This window comes from Protopterus annectens, chromosome 8.part0 (genome assembly GCF_019279795.1).
Source record: "Protopterus annectens isolate FY-2018-M chromosome 8.part0, PAN1.0, whole genome shotgun sequence".
NCBI lineage: Eukaryota > Metazoa > Chordata > Ceratodontiformes > Protopteridae > Protopterus > Protopterus annectens.
In genome coordinates, this window is record NC_056741.1 from 887,427,738 (window position 1) to 887,441,669 (window position 13,932).

General features: G+C 40.2%; 1 protein-coding gene across 6 annotated transcripts in view; it reads right to left on the reverse strand.

Moving 5' to 3' along the window:
• LOC122809137 (plasma membrane calcium-transporting ATPase 3) overlaps positions 1 to 13,932 on the reverse strand; it is a 4,021,470-nt gene that overhangs the window by 1,199,669 nt on the left and 2,807,869 nt on the right. For all 6 annotated transcript variants that reach the window (XM_044080406.1, XM_044080412.1, XM_044080407.1 and 3 more), the window contains one exon: positions 6,908 to 7,142. In XM_044080406.1, coding sequence (XP_043936341.1) covers positions 6,908 to 7,142 — 235 coding nt within the window. The remainder of the gene's footprint in view (positions 1 to 6,907; positions 7,143 to 13,932) is intronic.

Below are 13,932 nucleotides of genomic sequence, written 5' to 3' on the forward strand. Positions count from 1 at the left end.
TTGACTTTGTTAATTCAAATGCCCTGGAACAAACTGCTCATACCCCGACAAAGGGAACAAACATTCTGGATTTGGTCCTCACCAACAGATGCACTGTCGCAACTGTTGGACTCTCATTAGTTAAAAGTGACCACAAATCAGTAACCTTTGAACTGGCACTAACACCAGAACACACAAAGGGGGAAATCAGACTAAAACAAACCTCACCAAGGCAAACTATACCCTCCTAGGTGAAGGTATAAATGCACTCCAAGCCCCACGCCCAAGCTGGAATTGGTGACTACACCAAAGCTCATGCTAAAGCCCTATACAATCACTTGCATAAGTGTATAAACTTGGCCATACCAAAAGAATCAAAGCCAGAGCCACAAGTAAAAAACAAGTTGCCATGGAGGACATCTAGCATCAACAAACTTGACAATAAACGCAAAAAGCTGCTATCCAGGAAAACAAAGGCAAGGCAACAACAATGGAAAAGCACCCTCTTCAACCTCAACAGGCAAATAAGACAACTTGTCAAATCCTCCAAGGGCTCCTTTGAGAGAAACCAAGCAATTACAGCCAAGGATAACCATAAGGCCTTTTACAGCTACTTACATAAACTAAAGGGTAGGACTCAAGCATGTGCAGAACTAGTGGCCAATAGTATCACATACATTGGCTCCACAAAGATAGCAAACCTGCTAGCGGCTAGGTTAGGTGAAAATTTCACCCCCTCCTAACTTACAACAAACCTCCCCCAAACTTCCCCCCAACCAAGGTGGCAACACCCAAATCTGCTCTGAGTTACAGCACAAAGGCACGAAAATTAAAGAACCAACTGATATTGCCAACATCCTGGCAGATAGGTTCAGTGCTAACTTTACGCCCCTCTCACCCTCTAAAGGGCCCATATCTATACAGGAAGAATGCAGAGTCCCTGTAATCACAACTACGCAGGTAAAAGCTGCACTCTCTAAAGCCAAAAACACAGCATCCATGGGACCGGACAACATCCCAGGCTGTGTTTTACATGAACTTCAGAACAAACTGGCCCCCCACTTAAGCACCATGTTCAATAATAGCCTCGCATCAGACTTTGTGCCAAATGAATGGCGCACAGTAACAGTTATCTCACTCCACAAAGGGGGAGCCAACACTGATCCTGGGAACTATCGACCTATTAGCCTGACGAGCCTAGTCTGCAAGGCCATGGAATGTATCTTCATGGTACTCATAAACAAAGACATTGGTAACCTCCAAACTCTGGATCCCACCCAGTTCGGGTTTGTGAAAGGCAGATCTTGCCTCCTGAACCTGACTGACTTCTTTGAGGCAGTCACCAAAGCCGTGGGTGAGGGTAAGGTGGTTCACACAGCCTATCTTGACCTCGCCAAGGTTTTCGACATCATCCCCCATTCTGGAATTATAGCTAAACTCACTAAACTAGGTATAAATCCCTACGTCACAAGATGGGTTGCCAACTGGCTCACTGACAGAACACACACTGTAAAAGTTGCAGACTCCAAATCTGACCTCAAAGCAGTGACAAGTGGAGTACCACAGGGTTCCGTCCTGGGACCTCTTCTGTTTGGTATCTACTTCTCTGAAGTACAGGCTAACACAGAAGGCCTCTGGCTAATGAAGTTCACAGATGACTGCAAACTAGGAGCCATAGTCAAGTCCCCAAATGATGTGGACATCCTACAGAAGGGCCTCACTGAGACAGATGCCTGGTGTCAGAGCCATGGCCTCAATCTCAATGCCAAAAAGTGCAGTGTCATCCCCTTTGGTAAAAACTCTGTACCCATGAACTACCACATAGGCAGCAATCTACTTAACACCGAATGCGTGATGAGACCTTGGGACACAGAGGACAGTAGTCTCTCCTTTAATAGTCACATCACCACAGTAGTCAGGAAGTCCTTCTACATGGCACACCTCATCATAAAAGGGTTCTCATCCAGGAAAAAAGAGGTCATTGTTCCCCATCATCATCCCTCATCACTCATTAGACCCATTATAGAGTACAATGCCCCTTTTGGAATGTACCTCACAAGACATCTGCAGCAGCTGGAAAGGGCACAGAAGTACCTCACAAAGAGGATTACTGGCTTCAAACAAATGCCCTACACTGACCGCCTCAAAAAACTCCAGCTTTACTCCGTAGCATATCGCATACTCCGAGGTGATCTCTGTCTAACATATAAAGCTATGTCAAACCCAGTGCTGTTGGACATGCTACACCTAAAGAAATCCCAATCCCTCCGAGTTACACGCTCTAGGGACCTAAACCTTGCCACTACAATAAACAGGACACGATGGAGGGATAGATTCCTGTCCCAGAGACTTCCTATACTCTGGAACAAGCTACACATCTATGTCAAGCAAAGTTCCTCATTAGCACTTTTCAAGAAAAATCTTGATGAGTGGATGGGAAATAGGAAATACACCCCGGGGATCACTTCTGTGTCTCTGTTGGACAGTGGCACAGGAAAATAACTTTCTTGGGTGGAGTAAGCTATGGAACCTTGCTGGCTAGGCTTACGTAGGCCCTTGGGCCGATAGCTTAGTACCTACCTATGAACCTATGAACCATACATATCTAAAGAGCAGGTCCTCAAAGCCTTATCCAAGGCAAAAGACACAGCCTCTATGGGACCAGACGACATCCCAGGCTGTCTTTTAAACACCCTAAAACATGAATTAGCATCACCACTAAGTACCCTTTTCAATCATAGCCTAACCACAAGCTTTGTTCCTATGGAATGAAGACAGCAACAGTTATTCCCTTCCACAAAGGTAGCCTAGCAACAGACCTGGGGAATTACAGACCCATAAGCCTGACCAGCCTCATCTGTAAGGCTATGGAACGTATCATTATGGACCTCATAAATAAAGACATAGGTAACCTCCAAACCCTGGATCCTACCCAATTCGGCTTTGTGAAGGGCAGATCCTGTATTTTAAATTTGGTGGATTTCTTTGAAAATGTGACCAAGGCCACTGATGAGGGCAAATCTATGCAGACAGTTTACCTCGACCTGGCAAAGGCTTTTGACAGAATCCCACATTCAGGCATTACTGATAAACTTAGCAAACTGAATGTAAACTCCTTCATTGTAAGATGGGTTGCCAACTGCCTCACAAACCCGACACACACTATCAAAGTGTATGACTCCACATCAACCAGCAGACCTATTACCAGTGGGGTGCCACAGGAGTCAGTGCTGGGCCCCCTACTGTTTGCTATATACTTCTCAGAAGTTCAGGTCAAAACTAAGGGGTTGTGGCTGACCATGTTTGCAGACGATTGCAAACTAGATGCAATCAGTGAATCCTCAAATGATGTCAATATATTCCAGGAGGGTCTCACGCAGACCGACTGGTGTATTAATCACGGTCTCAAACTGAATGCAAAGAAATGCATCACCATTCCCTTCAGCACAAACAATGTCCCCTCACATTATCAGATCAACAACAACACCCTAAGTACCCATGAAGTGGTAAGGGACCTGAGATCACAAGTTGATCGCAGCCTTAACTTCGACAACCATGTGTCTAATGTAGTAAGGAAAGCTTTCTATGTAGCACACTTGATTAGTAAAGGCATCACCTCGAGACCAAAAGAAATTATAATTCCCCTGTACTCGGCACTTATCCGGCCCATAATTGAGTATAGTGTCCCATATGGCATGTGCCGTACTAAGCACCTGCAGCAATTAGATAGACCTCAGAAGTTTCTAACAAAGAAGAACAAGAGGTTCCAGCATGCACCTTACACAGACTGACTAAAGCCTCTGTCACTATACTCAGTATTACATAGACTTCTTAGGGAGACTTATGCCTGACCTAAAGAGCAATCGAAGACCCAAACCTAATGAATTTGCTGCATATTCATAAATCAAACGGCACTAGGGCCACCATTCCGGGGATCTAAATATGGCCTACGAATTCAATAGGCCATGCTGGAGGTACAGATGTTTCTCCCAGCGACTGCCACTGCTTTGGAACAGGCTAACAATTCATGTGAAACAGAGCACCTGTACGACACTGTTCAAGAGGAACCTGGAGGAGTGGATGGGGTACCATAAATTCTTACCAGGGTAGAGCTCACAATTCTCCTGGACACGGGCAATCATCACTAAATGCAATCTTGGGTATTGACTAGAATTTCTACAGTATTACACTGGGATGAAACAGCAAGACTTAAAATGACCTCTGGGTCGATAGCCTAGTAATCTCCTATGATCCTATGACAAACTGACATACAATCTTCACTGGTGTTTGAAGCAAATATGTATTCCTGGGAAATGAAAAGCTAGCTGTGACATAGAATATGCCAGTCTTCCAATACATTCATTCTTCTTTTCTTGCTTTCAGTGTTAAGTGATCAGTAGGTCTGTAGAATTCACTGAGATGTCTCAGGACTTTTCCTACAATAATCTCTTTCTGCAACTTAAATGTTACATTGGAATCAAACCATGAGTGTATGTTTTTAAAGCCAATAACCTGGGTAATTAGTGGGCATGTTAAGTCAGTGATTGGCAGTGAAAATGCATGCATCAGTTTCAAACTGGTGCCACACAGCACATCTGTAGACTTACTGCAATTTAAAATAAGCTTCTTAGTGCACAGACAGGTGCAAAGTTGGCCAAAGTCCTCCTAGAGACTGTTCTGGACTGTATTTTAGCCCCTTTTATTAGGAATTGGTTATCTGCATCATCGGTGATTTGAAGCATTCAGTATTGTTAATAAACAGGGTGAAGAGCATATGATTGCCACATCAGTACAAAGTTAGGGTGAGATTAAGACTTTAGTTTAATTGTTGCTTTTACAAAAAAAACTTGTTCTTTAAGAAAAGCATGTAGGATTTTCCACTTGAACTTCCAAAATTTAAGCAGACAGAATAATGATGCAACAACTCCTGTGAAGGATGTCATCAGAGCTGTAGCTAGGTGCACCCCTCAGCTCCCCAATATCTGGCTAACTTGAGTTGCCAAAAAAAAAAGTTCCTCAGAGATTATCAGAAGAGAAAACAAGTTTTTTTCTTTCTAAACAGCTGGGGGAAAACATTTTCTAAAATGTAACAAGTAGTATGTTACATTTTAAATACCACAAATGTAAGGAACCAGTAGCACTCCAGCCCCGACTGCAAATGTGATGGCAGGACTCATAAAATGATTGCCAGTATTCTGAATGCTGGTACTGTACTACCATCCATCCATTCACACCTGCCAATCTCTTCCCCTCACACCCTGCCCCCTCTGCCCCAGCTATGCAAATGGATGACATCTCGTGTCTAAAACATTAACCTCTCCTGCACAGTACTGTATTTTCAGCATCTGAATATAAACTCATGCACCTGAGATAGATATAGAATTCACAACTTACTGATCTTCCCATCATCATATTTTAATATGTCACTGGTTCTGAGCGATATTTTACATTTTCACTGAATACATTTTGGTTTCATATTACTTTTGCTTTATATTTGCTAAACTGAAGCTATCATTCCTTAAAATTTAAAAGGCCAGGTTAAGACACAAAACCAAACCTTGTTCTTTCTTATAGTGGGCTAGGTATACACAACCTGGAACATTACATTTAGGTTCATAGATGAATATTATGCTAACTGTCCTGAAGGGCTATTTTAAACCTAGCCAATAACCCAAGGTCAGAATGAAACCCTGTACATTGTGTGTATGAGGTGAAGACTTTAACCACTATGCTAAACCCACCACACTACTTGAATTTAAGGAGTTGGGTAATACGTCCTTAAAATTATTGAATTTGCAGTTTCCAGACTTCCCATTGTCTGAGGACAAAACTAATACTGTGATTTTCCTCCAGCCCTGTCTAATACTTCTGTTTTGTATATTAATGAGGTGACTGGTGTCTTGTCTTCTCCTTACACTAATTAAACTTCAACCTCCTCCAGCCGCCTACTCACATCTACAAACTGTTTGCTCAAAGGCCCTCAGCACTGACTTCTTCCCTGTACAGCAATAAATGTTACTCAAAGTTAAATTTTCTGTTAAAGAAGCATTACAAGTGTATGTTGCTTACGCAGGTGGCACAGAACAAAGCTCTGACTACTGCCTAGGCAAATGGAATTCAAGTAACAGCTTGGGTAATTGATGTCAAAGGTAGGGACGATGGACTTAACTATTTTATAGGATAAGGAGGACACATGCCCAGGAGCACACAGAGATGCAAGTTAAATTCCCTGGTGGAGACTGCGGAAACAATTGTGTGATGCTTCCTTTGAGTGGGTTATAGAGTCTTGCTGATGTAAACTCCTTGGAGTTGGTTGAACTCTGATACACACTACACCCCCTACAGAAGGGCTGTCATTAGGCAGGTGCACAGTGGGTAAGGCATTACAAAAAAAAATCTAGAACCACCCAGAGAACTACGTAAATGATGATCCCTCCTGGCTGAACCTCATCCATGATGATGGATAACATGAAGGCTGGCATCACCATCTTCTTCAAAATGGTTATTACAAGCATCTTTTTCTATATTTGCAAACTTAAACAGCCCTTTTGCAGTACTTTGACAATACATCTGCTTTGTACAAAAAAAAAACATATATAAGGAAGGTCTGTAGTTAGCTTTACAGGTTGATTGCCTTCATGCTTGCTGTTGCAATACTTTGAAAGAAATCTATAAGATAAAACTGTGAAAGAATAAACAGTAAAACTTCTCCAACTAAATTTAATCACAACGCTAGAATGAGACATTTTAGGACTCTTGAAAGCAATGCAGATTGTAGAATATATTCTTGAAACAGAATCTCATTTGCATTTTAAATAACTTTCTGTGTTATCTGAGACACAGGATCAGGTTTCCCTTTTAATTCCAGCAGTGGTTCGGCATACTGCAGTACAATTGAGTTTGACATTCCCCTGATTATTTTCCATACCTCTGGTCTAACTGGGTCCTCGATGCCCACAACAGTAATGCAGATGAGGTCTCCCACTATCTCATTCTCATTATCCCACTCAGGCTCTGGAATGCCTGAGAAATCTCGGTATGCAATACAGATGGTACGTAGGCCATCACATGCCATTGGCTCAATAACTTTCTTTACCATCTCTTCTCTGTCTCGTGGACGGAAACTGCGTGCCTCTCCAGTGGTATTCAGAATGCTGGAACACCTACCAAATGAAAATGGGATTCCACTGTTAAGCTATATTCTACCCTACGGAATACCAAATGTAGTACAAAGCATTAGAAACTTATTTTATTGAAAGTAATTACAATAATTTCGTATACTGGAACTTGCCCCATTTTATCTACATAGCATGCTGCGTTAAAGAAATATGATGTACTTACCATAATTATAGATTTGTATTAATATCTTTCACCAGTAGGACAGGATTGGCAGGTAGTTACCTGTAGACCCAAAGGCTAGGAGGGAGGAAATGGTGAAATATATGGAATTACTAATGCAGCTCTATCTTTACAGTACATATGTAACATTCATATCTTGATGTTGGTAGTTTCATATCCCTCACCTACAGGAAAGAGTCCCAAGCTAACTGGTCATGAGTGTTACTCTAGGGGACAGAATCTTCTCATAAGATACAACCTGGTGGTGGGGTAACCTGAAGTGCAGAAAATACCTGCTTAGTAACTACAGCCACAAGATCACAAAGTCAAAGGCATACCTGTCACATAGTAATAATAGTAATATGCACTCAGCCTATACAAAGTTCTGTCCTAAATCTAGAAAGTGATTGTCAAGCTTCAGCAACAATTTTGTTGCTAGAGGAGACTGAAGCTGCATAACATTTACTACCTAGCAGTTCAGAGTATAAGCAGACCAAGGTTGCAGTCTCTCAACAGGAACATAAAAGTTATTAGGAAGTCTTAGATGTCTACAGCAAGGATAGTATAGCAGAGACAGACACCATTAGGAATTAAGTACTACCATGGGTGTGACACCTGGAAGTGGCTTGAAGATGCTTTCACAGATGACAACTGTCAGAAGGTAGAAGCTAGACCACTGTCTGAAATGAAATAGCTATCCAAAGGGCAAAAAGTACTGAAATCTCAGAGAAGGACTGTCATCGGAATCAACCAGAAGAGTTGCAAGGATGTATGTAGTACAAAGACATCCACCAAAGTCAGGTACTGCATCAAGAAGGACTGCGTAGTAATTATCAAATAGAGTATACGAGGAGGCTTTGAATGAGTACTGGGATGAGGATGTACAACCTCCATCCATGCAGAAGACAGAAGTTAGATCACAACGGAAAAGAAAAAAAAACAGTAATTTTACAACTTTTAAGGGAAAGTAGCATGTTAGAAAAATAGATGACAGGATTGAGAATGTGCCTATGGTTGAAAAAGAACACTGTACTGTTGCGTTAAAGAAAAAGAATATTGTAAGAAAAGAAAAGAACACTTAGGCTGATATGGGCCACATACTGAGTGCTAGTATAGTGTCTTGGAGCATTTTAGCAGAAAGGAAGACATAGCATCAAATGAAACAAGTAAATGTTCCCCCACTAGAGCATTTTTACCACATGATTAAGGTTCAGAAGGACTCCGCAACTGGATCTCAACAGAAATACATTACTGAGAGTAAGTCCCAAGGGTAGACAATGGGTTCTAGGGTATGTCCTGCAACATTGTTATGCTGGAACAGTGAGGAGAAGAAAGAAGATGGCAAGCACAAGAGTTGACAGCAATGCTAACCTCATTGCCAGAGACACCACGTCTTAGTAAACCAACAAGTTTGAAATAAATACCTGCCTTCTATCTAGGGTCCTCAAGGGAGGGGCATCTGAAGGTCTCAAAATCCATGATATACATTGCTGTCAGGGGAAGGAGGAGTCATAGTGTCACAGAAAGGAAAGGGTTAAGGCCAAAACTTCTATAAAAACATCCATCAAGTGTCAATAGGGCAGCTGGGGATCAACAGCTGTAAACCCAGGATTCTAAAAATAATGGAAAATAAGGAAGATCAAGACAGAACTAATACTGTAAGCAACAGGAAGCCTAGTCATGAGTAATCTATGGCAGAATGAGACACTAGCTAAGAAAATAAATCCACAGTGATAGAAGGAATCCCTGCAGTACCTCAAACTGAATGGTCAGAAGAAACACCAGGAAATGAAAGCAGGGAGAAAGCTTAATTAGCCTTGAAGAACATTACAGTCTACAGGAGAGTAGAGGTCATAACTAACACCAAAGAATATAGATGGAATCTATGTTGACCCTGTAGCTGCCAATGTCCACTTCCATGGAATTCTGTCAAACTTAAGAGGATGTCAGGGATGAGAAGTGAGAGATCAAAACCCACTGGATCAAGATTAATCCCAGCAAAACAAAGACTGACCTTAAGGGATCAATCAGTCCCAAAGAGATCTCAGGGATGAGAGGACAGATGTTGTTGGTATTGACATTGAACCTACTGAGGATAAGATTGACTTGTAAAAACACCCAACAAATGAAACAAATTCCAGTCAGGAGTGGGGCTCTTCACATGCAGGCCTGCTGGTAATGTCAAAAGTGGAATAAATATGCACACGCAACTCAGCAAATATACCTACCAGTAGACTAAGCACAGAAAAAGTCAGAAGGTCTCCCCACAATCAAGACAAGACTACAGTAAAAAGGCTATAATGCACAGGGCCTTTAAAGAAATGTCATTACAAAATGATGTCACTAAAGGTCAGGCCACTTACTTGGCCAGGGTGAGTTCTTATAAGAAAATCGCATAAATGGACTATGTTTGAGCAGCTGATGGAATAGAAAACATGGCTTCAGTAGGAGGGTACGATATGGGGATTAGGGAAGTTATTGTGAATCCAGAAAAAACAAGTCAGCATTCTTCATTCTTTAATTGATGTAATTTTATTCCAGTAGATACCATCAAATAGCTACAAACAGACCAGTTTTGGCTAACAAGCCTTCTTCAGTTTATTATATCAAGCTAACCCCACCTACCATTTATATACTCAGTATCCCTTTCCTATTGGTGAATTAAAAATGTTCATTAAGTCCTGGTGAAAAGAGCACCCAACAAAATAATCCACTTTTTTTCACTGTCTAAAATATAATGCCAGCCTGATTTATCCTTATCCTTAAACATTATTCTATCAATAATAGTGAACCTGAATTGAGCTGTAGAATGTTGTATGATATGTTTATATAAGGCATTGGAAAGACGTGCACACCTAACATCACTTAAATGTTCAGAAATACGTAGCTTCATGGGCCGAGAACTTTGTCCTACATAAAATGCCTGACAATTACAGACGACCAAATAAATCACCCAGCCAGAAGTACAATGTCCATAAATTTTTATATCAAAAACACGTGTGGTATTTCTGGAACTAAATTCCTGTGTATTATTCACAAATACACAAAAACTACAATGGTGTCACAGGAAGGAAGAGTCTCAGTGTCACAGAAAGGAAAGAGACCCAGGGTTAATGCCAAAACTTCTCCAAAAACATCCATCAAGTGTCGATAGGGCAGCTGGGGACCAACATCTGTAAGCCTAGGATTCTAAAAAGAATGGAATTTAAGGAAGATCAAAATGGAACCAACGCTATATGCAGCAGGAGGCCCAGTCATGAGTAATCCACAGTAGAATGAGACACTAGCTAAGAAAACAAAATCCATAGTGATAGAAGGAATCCCTGCAGTACCTCAAACTGAATGGCCAAAAGAAACACCAAGAAATGAAAGGATGGGGAAAGACCAATTAGCCTTGAAGAACATCAATGTCTACAGCAGAGTAGAGGTCATAACTAACCACAAAGAATATAGATGGAATCTAGGTTGACCCTGCAGCTGCCAGTGTCCACTTCCATGGAATTTTGTCAAACCTAAGAAGATGATGGGGATGAGAAGAGAGATATCAAAACACATTGGATCACGGTTAATCCTAATGATGCAAAGACTAACCTTAAAGGACTGATTAGTCCCAAGAAGATCTCAAGAATGAGAGAACAGATGTTGTTGGTACTGACGTTGACCCTATTGAGGATATGATCAACACTGAAGGAATCTATTGACTTCATGGGATCTTGGGGTTGGGAGAAGACAGGCTGAAGCCAACAGCTTTGAGGCCGATCCTGCTGAAGTCAATGCTGACCCTGAAGGAAACTGTAGATATTGTGGTGGTATCAGGGGTTAAATGAAGTTGAGATGGAAGCCGACAGTATGTAAGTTGACCCTGATAAAACCCACATACCACTAAGCAGAAAAGGGTTACAGGAAGATATTTCTAAGACATAACGATCCAAGAAAATCAGCATCTGAAAACTAGGGTCATAATATAAGAAGGCATCAACCCTCAGGAAGGTGGTCAAGCCTGAAACTTTAATAATGACAAAAGATACAACCAATGCCAGGTATAACAGATCTAACTGTCACAGGAGCAGAAACAGGTCTGGCAAGAAAAAATAAAGCATACAGATTTGGCATTGACCCTTAAGTTTCAAAGATACAAACAAAAAGAAGAAAACAGACTGATTACATTTGCTGAGAAAAATCACCTCAGACGCCAAGACAGAAAACAGTTTGTAACAGGAACTGAGGTATCTGTGGGAGTGATAGTAAAAAATGAACCACACTAGGTACATCTAACACACAAGTCTGAACTAAGGATAAATACAGCAAGCCAAACAATATTAAAATGCAACAGAATGAAATGCAACATCCCAGACACAAAGGAAACTATTCATGCACCGATGAATCAGTTCAGAAATATCAACAAACACAGATTCACTCTTTAAAATGGATATTTCATCAAAAAAGGATAAGGCAAAACACACCCACTTATCTTAGTATAAAAACAAAACTACAGTAAGCCAGAATAACAGGAGGGAGCAAGATTTGCCTCTGCAAAGACTAAAGAACATTTATAACTCAGAAAAATCAACCAACACAGATTCATAGTGGATAAAGAATGCATCATAGTGCAAAAAAGCTCAACAGACAATGGAGAAAACAATCTGCATAAGAAATTAAAAATGAAAGTCTCCATCCTCCCACACTGCATGGCCAGGTTTGCACAAAGTCACTGCTGCTCCATGACCAGTTACATACCAGCCAGGACTTATGGAAGTAATGCAAATTAACTTGGAGAGGGTGGTTTCATCCTCAGGATGAATATTTTCTTAGTTTCCATTCTTAGTAGCTATTTCAGACTTCTATGGCAGTCTTTCAATCCCTTCACACCATTTTAGCTGTACCTGCAGCACTGACAGCGATCAATCTTGCATTGAGAACTCATACTTATTTACTTGCTGTGGATAGAGAATTGTTTTTGGGATGCCTAATCTTCCCTATGGAATGAAGATTATTGCCACTGTAGACAAAAATGGAGGACCTGTTGAAAGTTCAAGGACAGTAACTGCAATCCTCAAAAAGTGCAAAAAGAATTTCAAAACAGCAATGCCTTAGAGTATTACCCCTGCAGCCGGGTACAAAGAACTCAGAGTTATATGGTATGTGGGAAGTGCATTCTAACGTGTCATGGGTAGAGGGTTGTTAAAAATTGTAATAGTGAGCTTTGAAATTCATTGTTATTGTAGCAGAATCACACTTTAAGTTTCATTTCATAAAAAAGTAGGTTTTGAACCAGTGACCTAATTAATCACATTAAATATCTGCCTCCTTGCTTTTTCTCATTCCCTACACTTTTGGAACTATACCGTTAAAAATCTTACTCCAAATTATCTTCTGAATAACTGTGATATCCACATTTCTGTAGTTATTTGCTAGTTCTCTTAGCTTATCTTTTTTTTTCCTTTAATTATAAGTTGAAATCAATGAAGTCTGCAATTTCAAACTAAAAGTATTTTTCAATTACACATTTAGAAATAAAGTATCATTATTTTATATCCTGCTTTCAAATCAAGAAAAATATTTCAACTATAGCTCTAAAATATTAACTACTAACTTACTAAAGCTAGAATAAGTAATACACTATGAACAAAAATGCCTCTCTTATTATTTTAGTAATTATTAAATCTAATTTTTACTTTATATTACTAGTCATTTTTTATTGTTCAGCTTTTCTATGAAAATCATTTTCTTAATCATCTTAATAATGCTAAAAATTTTGGTCAGATTTAGACTTAATTATATGAGAATTTGTCCTTAACTTTAAAGTATCTATTTCTTTATGTTTCATTTTGATATCGAAATGCTAACCACATTTTCAAACTCTTGGAAATGACCCACCAGTTAAATGCATTTACTAAAAGCCTGTCTTCTGCAGACATTATGTCTGATCTGCCATACCAACTTCACAGAAACACGGAGTTCTAAAAGCAGGCATGAATTGCTTGGCCTGCATACTGTGTCTACATCACACCTTCTGCATATACTGTGACTCTTACAAGCAGTTTACATAAATGTATAATGCTTCTTGATTTCTACCGGTGATGTGTTTCTGCCATGTTAGTTATCTGTTTGCCTTCTTTGCTGCTTTGTCACACAGCTTGCCTAGCTTCAGGCCATTCTCCAATGATATCCCAAGTACTTTTCTATTTCTGTTACAGCTACTGATTCTCGTCCACTATTTTTTTCAGGCTACTGCCTTCCAACTGACTTATTTGGCATTTCTGAATCAGTTTATCTATTACATTTCAAATGATGCCTCTAGCCATGTCAAGGCCCCTTCTATCTACTCCGCACATTATTTTTTTTTGGCAAACTTGTCTTTGTTGTTGTTCTTTATATAATCCAAACATATCTACAATAATTACAAAAACACAAAATATGACACTTCAATCTTTTTTCTTATGTGCATCGCAGGTCCTGTACCAACATTCTTTGCGATAGAACAGTGCTACTTCTTTAGCCACTGATCAATACATCTCTGCATTCTCTAGCAAATTCATCATTCTGCTCAACTAATACAAGTATAACAGTAAACAGCATAGTACTGCTATTATCTTAACATTTGATCCACCCTTC